Here is a 17,589-nt window from a genome sequence, read left to right on the forward strand (position 1 = left end):
AACATAATTTCGGACATTTGCCATCATTACAGGTTATAAGAGGTATAACACAACGTTTCGAGGATTGGAATCAGTCCTCTTCGTCAGGTGTGGGAGGTATCAATATATACGATAATAACAATCAGAATAAAGTAAATAAGGGAAAGAAAAGGGTTCTAACATACCCAAAAGCTGCTTGATGTCTAGTCCAGGCGTTGTCACTGCACAGGACTTTTTTTAAAGGAAAGGCCGATCCCCTTTTAAGCCTTATTCTGCCCGTCATCATGAGCCACTGGCCTGTGAGAGGATCTTATCAAACAGAATAAGGGGGAAAGTCACTACAGTACAAGATCAATAGTACTGATAAAAAGTGCGAGAGTCACAGACAGGATTTGAACCTGCGCTATCCTTAACTCAGACCAAAAGTCCAACGTCTTAGACCGCTCGGCCATCGGCACTCCCAATTAGACCACTCCGGATGCAAGTCCCGAGCACAAAGTATTAGTGCTTTGGGATAGTTTAGACGAGATAGATCCATAAACTACAATGCTCTTCAGTAACCAAATCTCTAGAATCTACCTGAAGGTATCCCTGATCAGCAGCTAGATGCAGAGCAGATCTGCCCTCGTTGTCAAAGACATCCACCCTGGCGTGGTTGGCCAGGAGGGTTGTGACCATCTCCATGTGCCCTTGGTGGCAAGCGATGAGCAGAGGTGTCCAGCCCACCGCGTTCTGGCGGTTCAGCGCCTTCTGCGCTTCGGTCGCGTTCATATGGGCGAGCATCTCCAGCAGTGTATCGTTATTCCCCGTCACTGCGATGTAGTGGAACACCGACTCCATCATCTGGAAACAGAGAATATCAGAGTTACAGGTTAGGTTAACATTTTCACGCATAGTGTTACAAATGAATAACGCATTTTGTACGTCTGTGCTGCACGGTGTTACATATTTGTGACGTTACCTATTTTTTTTTCTCTAGGAGTTAGCACAGTAGCGCTACATGCTTGCAAACTAGTGAGTGTAGTTCTGTTGCTTTCTACTAGATGGCTCTGTCTTCCTCAGGCTTGGGTTCTCACTACAGATCGTAGTTTTTTGAGGTTATGTAGAGTCATGAACGTGTTTCACTACATGCTATAATAATATTTACTTGTGAATGTGGTAAGTCAAGTGATTTAAGCCTTCTTTAGATGTAGTCTATAGTTGATGTAGTTAACTAAGCCTAGTAAATAGGCTAAAATAATTGTAAATTAACAAAAACTGTTTTCCAATCCTTCATGAAAAAAGTGAATTAGTTAAGCTCTTACATTTATTAACATTTATATTTAGATTTTCAAACAATATTTTTGTGTAATGTTCAAAATAAATTTTGAATAAGATCGCTATTATTGTGTATTTTTATAATAAAGCCTAAAATAAAACGAGAGTGAAATTACAATAAATATGTAATGTGCTGCACGGTGTTACATATATGTAACACACCCCTTTTTAATAAACCGCTAATAAAAAAAATAATATAAAATACTACATGTCAATTTTGTTTGCTAATAATAAAAAAATCTATATAAAACATTAATTTTAGATGAACAAATATTGTGTTTTTCCTGTGCATGAAAGAGTTAATTCGTAAATTATCATTGTAAAACTTTGTATTGTCCGCTTCAGAAAAAAGTATTCAGATTGTACACACGTCCTGCCTGCTTTTACTAGAGAGGCTGGTTCAGAGCTGGCCTCCCCTTCTTCCGAGGGGACATGACTTTGAGATTAGTGCCCTAATTCTTCCTCATGGATCTCGATAGGAGGCGGTTCCTAAGGTTCTTACAGGACTAAGTGTAATTTATAAGCTTCTTGTCCTAAGAGAAAGAAGTACATGACGCCTGTTTCCATTTCGATGATAGCAAATAAAGATTTCTGTATCTAACACTACTCCAGTAGATTTTGTTAACTGATCCAAACTAATACACCTCAGTGAGCGAATAACGTCTAGGTTTGGATTCTCTTTGGCTTTGACCATATCAAGAATGACCATGGTCTCTGGAAAGCATTTTACGGTCACAAATGGCAATACTCTGTCTTACCTTGTGCGTTTGTATGTTAACGTCAGCTTGAGCCTCCAACAGAAGCCTCACGACCTCTTTGTCCTCTGTGGGGTTGTCTCTAAGCGCTATCTCGGTCTTCGTGATCTGGCCCGCGTAGTGCAGAGCTGTCGCTCCGTCCTCGTTCACTGAGTTGACGAACTGCGAGCTCATCTCGGGACCATGGTGAGACTTGACGAAGGACAGCAGGTGCCGAACCTCGTCTGCGTGACAGTTGGCACATGCCAGATGTAGCGGCGTCTCCCCTTTCTGTCAGGACAAACGTATTACACATGGTATTAATGTTATATTCGAAAAATATCGATGAAAGCCTGGGCTGTGGTACTGTGAAGAATAACTAGAGATTCGATAATCGATTGAATTCAACAATCGAGTGGCCGTTACTGCTCATCTTTACTTCTCACCTATCTTCCTGATTCCTTTATCTCCACAATTTAAATAACACTTGTTTACACTTGACATTGGCCGTGAGCAAAAATAACAATAAAATAAATACATGCAGAATAATCGAACGCCGAATAACAAATCGGATGTTAACAACCGGAACGAAGCGAGATATCGTCGCGTCGCTTCACACTAAGAATCAGCTGATATCACAATGTGGAAACACCGCATGGTGAGGGGAGGGAGTGGGGTGCGGTAACTGCGTATACAGCTAGGCTTGCAATTACATGTATCTTTCTTACAATTACAAAGATGTTTGAAGTTTGTTTTGATGATAGAAAGATTGTGACGGAAAGATGATTTTTCCGGACATTTGCTATCGTTAAGTGGTACAAAAAATTAGTAACACTATAATTCAGTGAAGAAGAGATCAGATTGCAGATATCGTAACGTAGTTTTACTGATTTTTGTATCGCTGAACGATGGCAAATGTTCGGAAAAATCGCGTTTCCTTCACAATACTTCCATTTTGTTTTTCTTTTAGGACAAGAAGCTTATAAATAGCACCTAGTCCTATAAGGACCTTTGCGCTGCTTCTGGAGTGCCAGGATATTCTGGATCGGTACTGTAAGGTTGGGGGTGACAAGTCTCTTACTATAATATACATGATCTATAATCAGACATTAAAATTGTGAGAAAAGCTTTAGTTGCATGAAAAAGAGCTGTCTCTACGAGTATAAAACTGGTGTTGGATTTTATAAGAGAACACGAGTTTTAATATAAAATAAAGATTGGAGATTAGGGATCATATTTAATTAAAAAGCCCGCATTTTAAGGCTGAGATCTTAGAAAATTACACATCTAGCACCCACAACGATTTTTCGAGCTCATGATGAGCCGTTTACAAAGGAATTGGAAAACCATGAACATATGAAAATTCCGATGGATTTGGTATTTTTGTGATTGCACTTAAAAGGTTGAACTGGAAAGACATTTTAGGTTCAATAATGATGGTTAAAGTTTAGTATAAAACTTATAAATGAAAGAAATTAAATTACAATTAGCTACACGTGTCTAATATCGAGCTCCTAATTATGTGATCACCAGCCGGGATGGCGAGCAGAGCGATGTGACAAACATAATTTTTATCGGAACTTATTCTGACTAATGCGTGTCACACCGCTTTGGTATGATTTGTTTATTTGTACCTCAAATCAAATCAAATCAGTTTTTTATTGCCGGAACATTATACAACGCATGGCAAATGTCATATTTTTACTTTTTACTGGCTAAAATTTTTGTCAAACACACCACAAGAAATCTCATTCAAACATACAATTTTGCAAACGTACCCACATCCATTCATTCACCAATTATTCCCACTTCCAGCGACGAATTTTGTCTTTTTAATTGGTGGTCTCCCAATCATAAGCAAAAAACTCGTCAACATTATAAAATGTTTTTGACACTAAAAAGCGTTTCAAACGAGTTTTTAACACTTTGAGTGTTGAAGTGTTTTTAATTGAATCTGGTAACTTATTGACGAATTGAACACCTGCCTGTGAAGGCAAGCGTTCATAAACCACCGTTCTGTGTCTACCAGTTCGGTAGTTATCTCTGCCTCTAGTCTCATACATATGTATGTCTCGGCCATTCGTCATGGCACATTTAGACATACAAAACAGAGTTGTTTCCAAGATGTAGAGACTGGGCAGCGTCAACAGTTGCAAATTTTTGAAGGCTTCCTTGCACGTCTCTCTAAATTTCAATTTAGCGATAATGCGGATCGCTTGTTTTTGCAGCTTGAACACTCTCAGGAATTGATTGTTTGCACAAGCTCCCCACAACACCAGCCCCCAGTAAGTGAGGTGGGGGTAAATCAAGCCATAATACGCCATCATCAGAACTTGAGTCGGGCAGTATTTGGCTAGAGACCTCAAAACATAAATGCCTGAGGCCAATTTGGAGCAAACGTGGTCGATGTGATCGTTCCAAGTCAACCCTCGATCTAGGTATATTCCCATGAATTTCGAACAATATACTTCTTCCAGCATAGTGTCAGCCAACATAACAGCTGGCTCATCATGACTATCTACTGGTCGTAAAGCAAAATTTATAAAATTGGATTTTGCAGAATTTGTTTTAAGATTGAGGCTGTTAAAATTTTGGACACAGTTGTTAATTTCAACAAAACTATGCTGTTCCAAAGTCAATTTTGATTTGCTAGTGAAACAGAGAGTCGTGTCATCAGCATACTGCACTAGTCTTCCGTGCAGAAGTGATGAACCTACATCATTGACATAGATCAGGAAGAGAATTGGACTGAGAATTGAGCCCTGTGGGACACCATAACTCAGGTGAATTGGTTCAGATAATTTATTTGAGATCTGGACAATTTGAGTTCTATGGCTTAGAAATCATCTGAGCCACTGGAGAGGCACGCCTCGGATGCCATGAGATTCAAGTTTGTCAAGCATTGTAACATGGTCAACACAGTCGAATGCTTTCGATAAGTCCAGGAACACACTCAATGTGTGATCCCGACGTTCTAGTCCCTCTACAACCATATCGAAAAGATTTACAACTGCGTCTATTGTCGACATGCTCTTCCTGAAGCCAAACTGGTCTTCCGATAGCTGGTTGTGTTTATTCAAAAATTGAAGCATTCGTGTCAAGAAAAGCTTTTCGAATATTTTGCTCATAACTGGCAAAATTGAGACAGGCCGGTAATTTTGTGGGGATTGGGGATCGTCTTTCTTGAAAATAGGGGTTACTTTAGCGGTTTTGAGGAGTGAGGGAAAAACTCCTTGTTCAAAAGAGAAATTTACTAATTGGGTTAATGGTCTCACAATATGCTTTGAAAAATTTTTTATGGGCCACGTTTACATTGAATTTAAATAATTTGTTTTTTTGGCTGGGAGCTGCTGAATTATTTTTTCAAGCTCTTCCTCAACGACAGGTGCCAGTGCCATGGAGGGGCTACTGGACACTGCCTACGTCTTGTGATTCCTTGTGGGGGTGATGGGCAAGGGCCTTGCTCACAAGCCACAGATCCGAAGAATCTGTTAAACCTATTTGCAACCTCCACCGCGTCCTCCACAAGTCTATCACCACTTTTTAATTTGATTTGTTTGTTACTTGATTTGTTTTTATTGTTGATGATGTCCCATGCAGTTTTAGAAATATTTTTGGAAGATATAATTGATTTGGAAACATCATATGCCTTTGCAGCTTGGATAACTTTTCTATAAATTCGTTTGTAATTTCGGAAAAAACCGCTTAAATTCTTCATTTTGGGACGTTTTTTGGATTTCTGAGAAAATCTTTAGTTTTTCTCTAGAAACCAAAATTCCTTTAGTTATCCATTTGTTGTTTTACCCCTTTTTGGGACAAACTTTTATGGTTTTGAGTGGACAGTACATGTCAAGATGAAAGTTGAGTGTATCACTAAACCTTTTAAAATGCTCATCTACTGAATGAATTGAATCTTGGTGTTTCCAATTTTCTTTAGAAAGGGAAGTGTTGAGAAGAGCGATGTTTCCTGGCCTTAAGTCTCTTATTGTTCTCGTGATTTTTAGCTCCCTCTCGATTTTTACTCCACTAATTATGGCCTCTTGGCCATAGTGGTCCGAGATAGCTGTATTGACCACGGACACTGCGACACTTGATAGATTGGAGATGATGTTGTAAATTGTCGACTGTGTTGAATGTGTCACACGCGTTGGCGTTTTGACTAACAATTCTAGGTCAAATGACCTTAACAAGTCGAAAAATCGTTTGGTGGAAGGATGATTAGTGTCCATTGCATTAATGTTGAAGTCACCCATTAGGACATAATCCTGTTGATGGCTAGTCAAGTCCATCAGTAGGGCTTCAAAATGTGTAAAAAAATTTTCCTCATTGCCATTGGGAGACCTATAGATTCCGATGACGGTTAATTTTGATCTGTTTTGAATTGAATTTTATCCCAACTGCTTCAAAATCTTTTTCGCTAGTTTTTATGGGTGAAAATGGAGAAAAAGTATAATTTTTTTCTAAAAAAAATGGCGACTCCTCCTCCTTTGGAAAGTTGTCGGCAATATGAATTAGCCAATGTGAAATTTGGAATTTTGCATAGGTCGATGTTCTTGTCATTAAAACCGTTCTCAGTTAATACAAGTACATCTGTTTTCATTTCTGCACACATCAGTTGAATTTCGTCAAGCTTGTTAGTGGCAGATTGGGCATTTTTGGTGAAGCAGTCGGATTTGAATCTGATTGAGAAATTTTGAACTCGTTTGTATTTGTTGGGTAACGTCAGTCAATTTTGTTCGTCGGCCAGGCGTGGGGCCCCTAAAAAAACAGAATCAAATTTGACCAAAGGCACCGGCGATGAGGTGGCAGGCGGACAGCTGTTGACGGCCTCGGCGAATGTCTTATTGCCAGGACGTGTCATCGCGCCCTCTGGAGATGGCACCAGCGCGAATCTCGAGGAAGCAGGTCCTGGCGTCATAAGTAGAGGAACTGGTCTCGACGTAGTGGACCCAACGATGACCGGCTCCACAGGCTGCACTGCCGTTGGAGATAGTGCCTCCGAGCTCAGTTGTTGGCGATCTTGTACAGGCAGTGAAGACAACGGAGTGGAAGAGGCAGCATGAGCAGGCGAGGTTGGGGGTCGGTGGTTTGTGACTGACCGAAACGATCAAGACACCCCAACAGTAGCTCAGCCAGCAGCCGCTTGCCAGGCAGTCGCAAGTGCATACCGTGTTGGGTAAACCAGCGTCTTCCGATCTCGTTGAAATTTAGCACCTCTATTCCTTTATATCGAACAGACAGCTCCTCGATGTAGAAGTTAACGAGGGCAATACGCCGGTTCATGGCGTGGTCCATAGAGAGATCATGTCGATGCGGAACAGTTGACACGATGACGGCCGACGACGAGCTGAGGCGAGCAGTTAACTGTCGCTCTAGGTGCTCGAAGATGGTATAGGACTCATCGGCGGCGACATCGTTTGTTCCAGCGAACAGGACATAGCAGCTCCCAGGCGGAGGTAGACCATTATCAGTCACCGTCAGAAGCTTGGCCCCCGGCCTGCAGGTGCCGCCCACCCTGGTCGATGGACTCACGCGCTGTCGAACAAGGCCGATCAGATGACGGACATGGCTGTCACCCTCGATATACACCGCTGGAAATGGCAAATTTTTTTTCTCCGAACCCTTAACATTTTGGGGGTGGTTATTACCTGGATGATGGATGTGCGATATATTTGAGATGTTGTTCCTGTGGGCATTTTTTGTTAATTTGAATTTTGAATTTTTGTTTTTTTTGAACAGATTTTATATGGCGCTTATGCTCGGATAAAATATTTTCAGATTTTGGGTTACTTTTTGAATTTCTTTTTGATTTATTTTGTACCACCACCCAGCCCTCATTTTCTGAATCGCTCCGAGTCTTACTTTTCTTCACCGTTTCAGCCTTAAAACACTCCAACTCAGCCTCCAGCACCTCCACGGTGGTCTTGAAACTGGCAATTAAGTTGCGGATCTCACTGCAGCGCGGGTCTTGGCAGGCATTAGACGACGACAGGTCACATTGTACGGCACAATCAGCTGTACGGCCACCAGGAGTCTTGATCGTCGACAAGTTCGCTACAAACAGCTGATCGGTGAATTGGAGAAGACGTGCGTCCGACTGAATAGAGTGGTCGAGAATTTGTTCTCGTTCAGCCGTAAGTTGGTCGATACGCCTCCTCAATTCCAAGTTTTCGGCTACCAACCCACTTGAACTCCGAGGAAGGGCGGAGTCCGAGACGGCATCGGGCGATGATACGGAAGGAGATGGTGTGACGAGCGTAGCGGGTGACGGGTAGCCAGACGTTGCAGTTTGTGTCAGCGCCTCAATGGGAGACCCAGGGTGCGTTGGAGAAGGCGTCGTAGAAGAGCGGGGCGTAGTGGTCTCGGCCGCGGGTGGAGTAGCCGGCAACGATGAGCTCATCCGTGGAGATGTAAGGGCTCTCATCGTAACAGGGTGTGGACCCGAGTGTTTACAGTTGACTGTAGTAACGGTCGTCCCTCTCTGAATTAGATTTAATTGTGGCTCCACAGTTCCTTCCCAGGCAGCGCCAAATAATTTCTCCAGACTTTAATGAATAGCTTTCACGGTATTTATTATTGTTAAACAGAATTTTTGGTTTCCCATTTTTTGTGAATTCAATTTTTAAACTCATGTCAGAAGTTCTAGTTTGTTAGAAATAGTCAACGCAATAAAAACTTGAAAGATAAATAAATAAATACAACCTAGGTTGTAGTTATGTATTAGGTTAGTTAATCATCTGAGGAAGAGATCAGATTGCAGATGTCGAAACGTAGTGATTTGTTTTGTATCATTGAACTATGGCAAATGTCCGAAAAAAATCCAGTTTAATGGAATAAGTTGTCCAATTCATTGCCAATATTTATTCATTTTGATTTCAGTGTTACATTCCCATAGGTTTACATATGACGCTTGCCTAGTAAAAATGCCACTTTAAAGAATTTCTTAAAATCTAAAGACTAAAATCACTAAACTCTTGTGAAGAACATTGCCTGAGTGAGAAGATGACTTGTTTTATCTGTACGATAATTTGACCTCAGATATGGAAGGAATCATCTGGCGATCTGGGTGTGTTTACAGGATATTGTCCTTGTTAAAGAACACATACAAGTTTATTAATACAATAACTTTTGGGATTTCTTCAGAAATTTAACCTGAGACTTCCGGTTAGAGCCTCAGTTTTACAGCTGGGCTACAACACCTAAGTAGCAAGGCACAGCGCAGGCTCTAACTACCGGTAGGGGTTTTATTCAATAAAATGGTTGCTTGAGTTATCGTTAGTATTTAGTTCCGACTATCTTGAAACCCCTGTAACTTACCGGAAACAGGAAGTCACCAGTAAAAATTGCTGTGCTTTATATATATTACATTGTGTTTACATTGTATGACCGTTATATACTCAGAAACTATTTGACCGATCATTAAGAAAATTTGTATGTATATGTGTTTTTTACGTACAAGGTTTATATGCTATGCATGTACTCACTACCAGACGGCGCTGCAAAATTTAAAAGTTATCAAAGCGTCTGCACTTTAAATACTGCAATTACCAGACAGTTACGTATCTTAAATAGCCTAACACTATTTGAAGGCGCTAAGTTATGATGTATATTTGTGTTTAAAATAAATTCTGGCTGAACTTAAAGCTTGAGTGTTCACCACTTTATAATAAAGTATATGTACGTGTACAATGGCTATAAACATACACTTTTTACAGATTTTTTTGATCGTTACAACAAGGCAAACTCCACATCGGCGTTGGAAATATAATTAACTTGAACCAGAAGTGCACATAAACGGATAAAGCTTACGAAAAGCGTGCGAAGCCAAGGGATACAGCTAGTTGTTTATGTAAAACGAATTATTATACTGCTCAATACTTTACAGACGCGATTGAATTATTTCATTATTTTCAATTGCAATGTTCTTGCAACATAAATAAGATAAGTGGACAGAAATATTAATAGGTAATTATAGAAGTGAGTATAAATTACGTTAGCAAAGGTTCAATATTAAGAACTGTAAGAAAATAACGAGTTCACAGATATTAATTGGTACTAATTAGTATTTACCAATTAATGATAACAGTTTAACTGCTTATCATTGATGATAGGTTCGGCTATTTTATCCAAATTTACTAACTGACTGTATACTATATTAATATTATTAAAGACACTATTTACTATTCAAACAGTGTTGACAAGCCATGAAACATTTGTCTCACTCATAGCTTTTGAGTTCCTTAAATAACTAAGAATAAGCTGTAAGTATCCTACATTGTTGAAGAAGCGGTGAAAATGAGTAAATACTTGAAAAACGGGTTCTATACATTCAAACATACTTTTATTTTTTGAAAATACTTTATCATTAACCTCTATAGTATTACCACCCCTACGTAATAGGATCAGCAATTATTTCCCTGTGTTTACTTTAAAAGTTTTAATTCACGAGGTGGTACATTTTCGAGTTCCACTATAGGACGAGTAGTTTTAGCGTCCTTTTAAATGTTAACAAAAACCGCCTGTGAACTTAGACTTCATTATCCTCTCTAAAGATAGTTCTTTAAATGACCTTTTTACAAAGCTTCTGGGTCTATACGTGGAAAAGTCCCTCGGTTTGGACTTCCACATGGAACACGTTTGTCGGCGTCTTTGTTTTTTGCATTATGTCTGCGGCATTTTTGTCAAAAAGAACCCTAGCCTCTTCACTGTCAGTAGGTCTCATACAATACGAGAGGCAGAACCATGCTGGCAGTTCACAGGCATTCCACCATGGGCTATGGAAAATATCCTTATCACATATGCGTGAAAATTTATAACGCCTTGCCCCCTGATATTAAAGACGCAAATTCAGAACATGCCTTTAAACTTAAATTAAAAAAATGTTTCTTGGAAGGAATGCCATATAAAATTAAGGATATATTTTGGTAGTAACTAAATACTTCTAATAATGTCAATATGTTTTGTACTGTTTAATTTAATAAGCATTATTTAAATTCAACTATTAAACGAAAACGAAAAGAAACGAAAAGAATGTTTAATCAATGTAACATTGTTAAGATTTAATTTTTTAAAACACAACTTTTATTAGAATAAGTTAGACGCATGATCTACAATATTGTAAAAAATTGTCTACTGCAATAAAGAAAATTTGAATTTGAAACGTATGAAGTGTTCATAACTTGTAAAATGTGTTTTTGAACGAATAAATGCTTTGATTCTTTGATATTGGCAAGTTTGGTTTATAGTGTACTAGCTGTTTCCCATGCCTTCGCACGCTTTTCGTAAGGTTTTAGCCGTGTATGAGCTCTTCTGGTTCAAGTGAATTACATTTCCAACGCCGATGTAAAGTTAACCTTATTGCCAAGATCAAGAAAATCTTTCACAAGTGTATGTTTATAGCTATTGTACACGTACATGTACTTTATTATAAAGTGGTCTAACACTCAAACTTTAAGTTCAATCAGAAATTTATTTTAGACAAATATACATAAAAACGTAGCGCCTTCAAATAGTGTTAGGCTATTTAGTAACTGAATCGTAATTGCAGTTCATAATGTGCAAGTGCTTTGATAAGATAAATTTTGGCGCAATGACCTCTCTATCATGTCTTACGGGAAGCGATTGCAACTTGTGTATATGATGTATTAGTATTAACTGAGACCAACCTCCATGAGGATATTGGAAATGAGGAATTGGGTCTGTCAAACTATTCTATCTTCCGTATGGATCGTTCGGCCAATACCAGTAACAAGTCATCAGGAGGGGGTGTCCTTGTTGCAGTCGAGTCCTCTATCAGAGCTACCGAAATACACCCTTCAGCTCAGGGTATTGAAACTTTGTTTATTTCCATCAAATCGTCTCTTTCTTCTCGATTGCTAATCAGCGGTGTATATACCTCCGCAACAGCCTGCCAATTCCTATGCTCAGTATGCCGACATGGTAGATGAGGTGATTGCTTCCGAGCTTGACCATGAGGACATTGTTCTGGTGGGAGATTTCAATTCCCCTGAAACTAACTGGCTGGATCCTAAGCTTGTGGGGGCTACTAGGGCTTCACAATTTTATTATCGATATTGCTTCTACTCACCACTTGGCTCAGGTCAACAGAATCTCTAATGCTCGAGGAGTACTTCTTGATCTTGTTTTAGTTCTCGTTTCCTCTATATGGTGCCAGCTCCTGATCCCCTTTTACCAGTTGAGAATGCCCACCCGGCACTTAGTACCACTATCAATTTTAGAGTTGATTGTAATCATGCCGGTGAGACAACCATCCCTGATTTTCGTAGATGCAACTTGATTGATATCTTCAGGAGGCTTAGCATAAGTATTGGAAACCACCTATTTTGATATAGACAATCCTAATGAGTACTTTGACGAATATGTTGATGGCATACACAGGGTCGTACTTGAATCCACCTCATCAAAGACTATTGGTAGACGGAGGTTTCCTTGTTGGTTTTCAGCTGACCTGAGACATCTTGTGGTTAAAAAGAAGATACTTCATAGGATCTATAAAAGTAGCCTTGGACTCAATGATTATAATGAATTTTGCAAGGTTAGAAATCAATGCAAAGCCCTCAGTAGAAAGTGTTATTCAGACTATATAGGCCACATCAATTCTGCAATTCCCACCAATGTTAAGTCTTTCTGGGCTTTTGTGAATAACATGAAGACAAATATTCAGAGTGTAGATGAATATTTTTACGAAGGCAGAAAAGAATCTTCTCCTAAAGAAGTATGCAATCTGTTTGCTGCCTTTTTTTCTTCTGTCTTTTCTTCCTCTGATTTGCCACCTTCGCCATTAAACATTGAGTCACCTTTTCATATTTCTACCTGTGTTCTCAGACAAGAAGATGTGAACGCCAAGCTAGCGTCTCTTGATCCTTACAAAGGGCCTGGACCTGATGAAATTCCATCTAGTGTTCTAAGATATTGTCATGATTTGCTTGCTCCTCAGCTGACAGTCTTGTTCAAACCGTTTGCTTGAACTGGGAATATTCCCGGAGAAGTTGAAATCTAGCTTTATTGTCCCTATCCACAAGTCCTCTGATCTTAAAAACATAAACAATTACCGCCCTATTGCAATCCAATCTGCTATTGGGAAGGTATTCGAAAGCTTAGTGTTGGACCAGTTGTCTTTTACATTCAAGAGTATAATTTCGAAGGAGCAACATGGCTTTTTGCCTGGAAGGTCCACTTCAACTAACCTTATTCTATACGAAGATTCCATCATCTCAGCATTTAGTGACGGACTACAGGTTGACAGTGCATACATTGATTTTGCTAAAGCCTTTGATAGTGTGATCACTTGATTTATAAACTCAGAACCTATGGCATAGATGGCTCCTTGTTGAAATGGTTTAACTCCTACCTTATTAACAGGAAACTTGTGGTTAAGTTTGCGGGTGCATTATCTGAACCCTTTCTGGCTAAATCAGGTGTACCCCAAGGATCCCATCTAGGACCCTTTATGTTTAACATCTTTATTAACGACATTGTTAGTGCAATTGGTCTTAAGTGTTTATTATTTGCTGATGACATCAAGGTTTTCTCTGCAATTACGGGTCCAAATGACTGTCAACAACTTCAGGATAGTCTCGACAGGATTGAAAAGTGATGCTCCCAAAATTGCATGAGGTTGAATGTAAGCAAGTGTGCAGTTGTTACATTTCATCGTTCAGCTGACCCTGTTATGATCGAGTATAAGCTGTGTGGTACTGTGTTACCAAGAAAAACTCAAGTAAAGGACCTTGGTGTAATTTTCTCGGCTGATTTACGGCCGGACAAACACATTGACCATATTTGCAACAGAGCCTCTAGAACACTAGGTTTCATAATCCGCACTTCTAGAAATGGCCTTAGCACTAGAGCTTTGATGTCCTTGTACACTGCACTTATCCGCTCCATCCTGGAATATTGCTGTGTTGTTTGGGCCCCTTATCAAGTTGATGATACAGATCGATTAGAGAAGATCCAGAGACGCTTTTTGCGGATAATAGGAGTTAGGCTGGGCTATGATTATATGGCAGCACCTGTTGACACAATAGCAGAGTCTCTTGGGCTGTTGTCCCTTTCTGTGCGAAGACAACTTGCTGATGCTGTCTTCCTGCGTAAACTTCTCACTGGGCAGGTTGACTGTAATGATCTTCTTTCAAGGACTAGTTTCCGCATCCCTGGATCAACCAGATTTCGAGACTTGTTTTTTCGTCACCAGTATTCCACATCCTACGCCTACCATAGTTGTCTGCCTAGACTCCTAAGAAGAGGAAATGCACTGTCTTCGGGGCTGGGATATGATTTCTTCTTTGATTCCGAATTAGCGTTAAGAAGACTTTTTAAGTTATAAATTACTTACTATATTCTTACTTGTATTGTGTACCAATTAGTCTTGATCATATGTTTACCATATCATGCACTTATTAACATTATTTATTGCGTCCAGTTCACATCTAACTTTGTGATTTGTAGATTAATTAATTACTCATTGTTGTTGCTTATATAGCTATTATTAAATATTGTCTATATTTTATGTTATTGTTTAAATTATTTATATTGTTGTTAACTTATTTATTTTTATCACTGTTAAATTTATCACACACATCAAATTAAGTGAAATTGTTTGGTCCTGTGTGGAACTTTACTAATTGGATTATTTCGGAGCAGAATAAAGTGCTTGGTGGCGTCTTTAAAGGGCCACATACAGAAATTAAAAGTGGGAAAGTTCTCCTAAAACTGGTCGTAATTTATGTCCAATTATTAGTTGCTTTTTGTTATTATTTAATTTACTCGTTATTGTTATGGATTTTAGTTGTTATTGATATTCTTACCAATGCGTCTGTCACTTATTTAGACTATCTTGATAAGTTCTCTTTTATATAATATAATTAATAAGTAAGTAGTCAAGTATTCTTGAGTCTATAATTTGTCATTGAATGGAAATGGTGTAACCGTTGATACAAAAAAAATGTCACCATTTTGTTGCAAAAATTGTTAGAGTGCTGAAATTTTCACAGAATATTTAATGGATTTTAATTTTTTTATTTTAATATTTAATACATTTTTTTAGAGTGAAAATTTTCGGTACATACATCGGCAAGTAATATAAAATCAAACGTTTAAAACCTCTTCGTGGGATACCCGATACAAAGTGAACATATTTCATGAGGCAGTACCAAAATTCAAATTTACCTCGGGAGCTACAGGGGCAAAACTGAGTCTTAAATATTTCCCACGAACTAAAATATCACGTTTTACCAAACGGCTATTATGACAGTGGCCCAGTGTGTTGTTACCTTAGACTGGAACATGGGGTCACCACCATCTTCCAGCAGCAGCAGCAGTGTTGCCAGGTTACCGTTGCTAGCAGCCACGTGTACAGGAGTCTGCTTGTCATCCGTAGTCAGGTTCGGGCCCGCTCCAGACTTCAGCAGCATCAGCGCACACTTCTCTCCGTCCTTCACCCTCGCTGCTATGTGCAGTGGCGTTTCTTTGTTCTTGCCTCCTGCAGGGCAGATACAATCCTAAATTGACTTGTAGTAGAGATGTGCCAAAAGAACTGGAACAGTTCCATCGGAACTTTCCGGAACTCGAACGGACCTTGAACAGTTCACTTCTTCGGAACTCCATGTTCCGTCGGAACGGTTTACTAGACGTGCCAAAATGGTTCCTAGCGTTCTGGATCTATTAAGCGGAACGACTAGGCTGGTAAATTTTCCAGTTCCAATCCGGATTCCAGGCAACCGCAATATTTTCACGTGGCAACCTGTACTTAATTATTTTTATTGATATGTTAAATCATTAATAATTTATAAACGACTAATAATTCATATATAACTTTTAGTGTCCGTAAACAAATGAACTTAACCAAATCACATTTTCGCACAGCTATAGATTAAGGTTCTCTCTAGCAATACAAATATTTATTTAATTTTAAACCAACTGTTTTAATTTGGGTTTAACAGTAGTAATTGAGTAGTAAAGTTTTAGTATTTAAATAATGGAAGTTCTTTTAACATATCTATTTATTTTACTGTTTGAAGGTAGGCCCTAACATTCTAAATATTTAACTATCTTTTAATTTAATTCATTGCATTTTATATTATTATTTTAAAATATGTGAATTTCAATTAATTTCAGAAATATTTCTTATAGTGATCACCTATACTGACAGTATACGTTATTTATGATTTAGTTATTAATGGATTTAGTATTTAAAACGATATTTGTGAATATAAGCTTTCACAAAGTTTAATAATTATTGTTATGCAACTATGTATCTTTGATGCACGAAAATAACTTGAGCAGATAAACTTCGTGTTTAAATTCAAATATCGGAACCTAGTATTATATTATACTAGAACAAAATCGGCCACAAACTTAAATAAGTAGACAAGCACTGTCGGAACGGAACGCATGGAACTGAAACTATCTTGCGGAACTAGTTCCGAGCCTGGAACGGTTCCAGTTCCGGAACGACCTGGCATACCTATAACTTGTAGGCTACCATGAGTTAAGCTAGATGAATGCGTATAGATAATGTATTTATCTTGTAAAATAGTAAGATGTGAAATGTTCTGTATCTTAAATGTAATATATATAGAGTCATCATTCAGTTGTTTGCACAGAATTCTTAATTACGTCATGACAGCTTTTTCTATGTGTATCATGCAGGGGTTTCAAACATCTCATTGATTGAAGTTTATTTTTGACGATTGTAAAGGAAACAGGATTTTTCAGGACATTTGGCATTGTTTCAGTGATACAAAATATTAGTAACACTACTTTTCGAGATCTGCAATCTGATCTCTTCTTCAGGTAATATCTTACCTAACACATAATTACAAACTGGGTTAAAACTAATTATGAATAATTAGTTTAATAATTAGCGTTGTGTACAGTTTTATATGAAGTGCGTGTTTTGAGTTGACTAAGTACGAAGTTTTACTAAGTTAGTGAAGTTGACATGGTAGTTGTGATCCCTGATCTACGCTTGTCACAACGTTCTGGTATGATTTGTTTATTTTAACCTAGTTTGTAATTATGTGTTAGATTAGTTATTACCTGAAGAAGAGATCAGATTGCAGATATCTAAACGTAGTGTTGCGACCTCGTGGCGTCGCGACCGGAAGGTGGGACCTTATAGAGGAATAATCCGTGGATCCGCCACTAGATTCCGTCTATTCCAAAACCTAACCAGCTTTGATGACTAAATAAATACTAATAATTTGGGTATAGTTCCGAAAGGTTCCCTAACAAAATACTACTAAAATCTAGACCACCCACGCTAACTTCTCCCGGTCCACCCTGCTCGAAAGCTGCACAAAGGCTCTTGTGCGCACAACCTCCGGTCACAGCCTGAAAACCTAGCAGGAACCATCCTACCAGAACCTGTCCGGAAGAATTCCGGATGGTAGGAGGCTCCTATTGTTTGAGCTAAAGGCTAGAGGTCGGCGCAGCTGGCTATAGTGTTCGCGGCAACAGACGGATAACGCGCGCCAAATTCAAAACTGTAGCGGCACTCGCCGCATCCTCCCCTCCTTCTCCGAGGAGTTCGAAGGCT

At 38.9% G+C, this 17,589-nt stretch overlaps 1 protein-coding gene across 1 annotated transcript in view; it reads right to left on the reverse strand.

The window, feature by feature from the left end:
* Positions 1-17,589, reverse strand: part of LOC124372073 (ankyrin-1-like) — a gene marked incomplete at both ends in the record, with an annotated part of 69,289 nt that overhangs the window by 37,810 nt on the left and 13,890 nt on the right. The window contains 3 exons of the mRNA XM_046830437.1: positions 559-822; positions 2,055-2,321; positions 15,323-15,531. Coding sequence (XP_046686393.1) covers positions 559-822; positions 2,055-2,321; positions 15,323-15,531 — 740 coding nt within the window. The remainder of the gene's footprint in view (positions 1-558; positions 823-2,054; positions 2,322-15,322; positions 15,532-17,589) is intronic.

Source organism: Homalodisca vitripennis, unplaced genomic scaffold (genome assembly GCF_021130785.1).
Source record: "Homalodisca vitripennis isolate AUS2020 unplaced genomic scaffold, UT_GWSS_2.1 ScUCBcl_2486;HRSCAF=7308, whole genome shotgun sequence".
Classification (NCBI taxonomy): Eukaryota; Metazoa; Arthropoda; class Insecta; order Hemiptera; family Cicadellidae; genus Homalodisca; species Homalodisca vitripennis.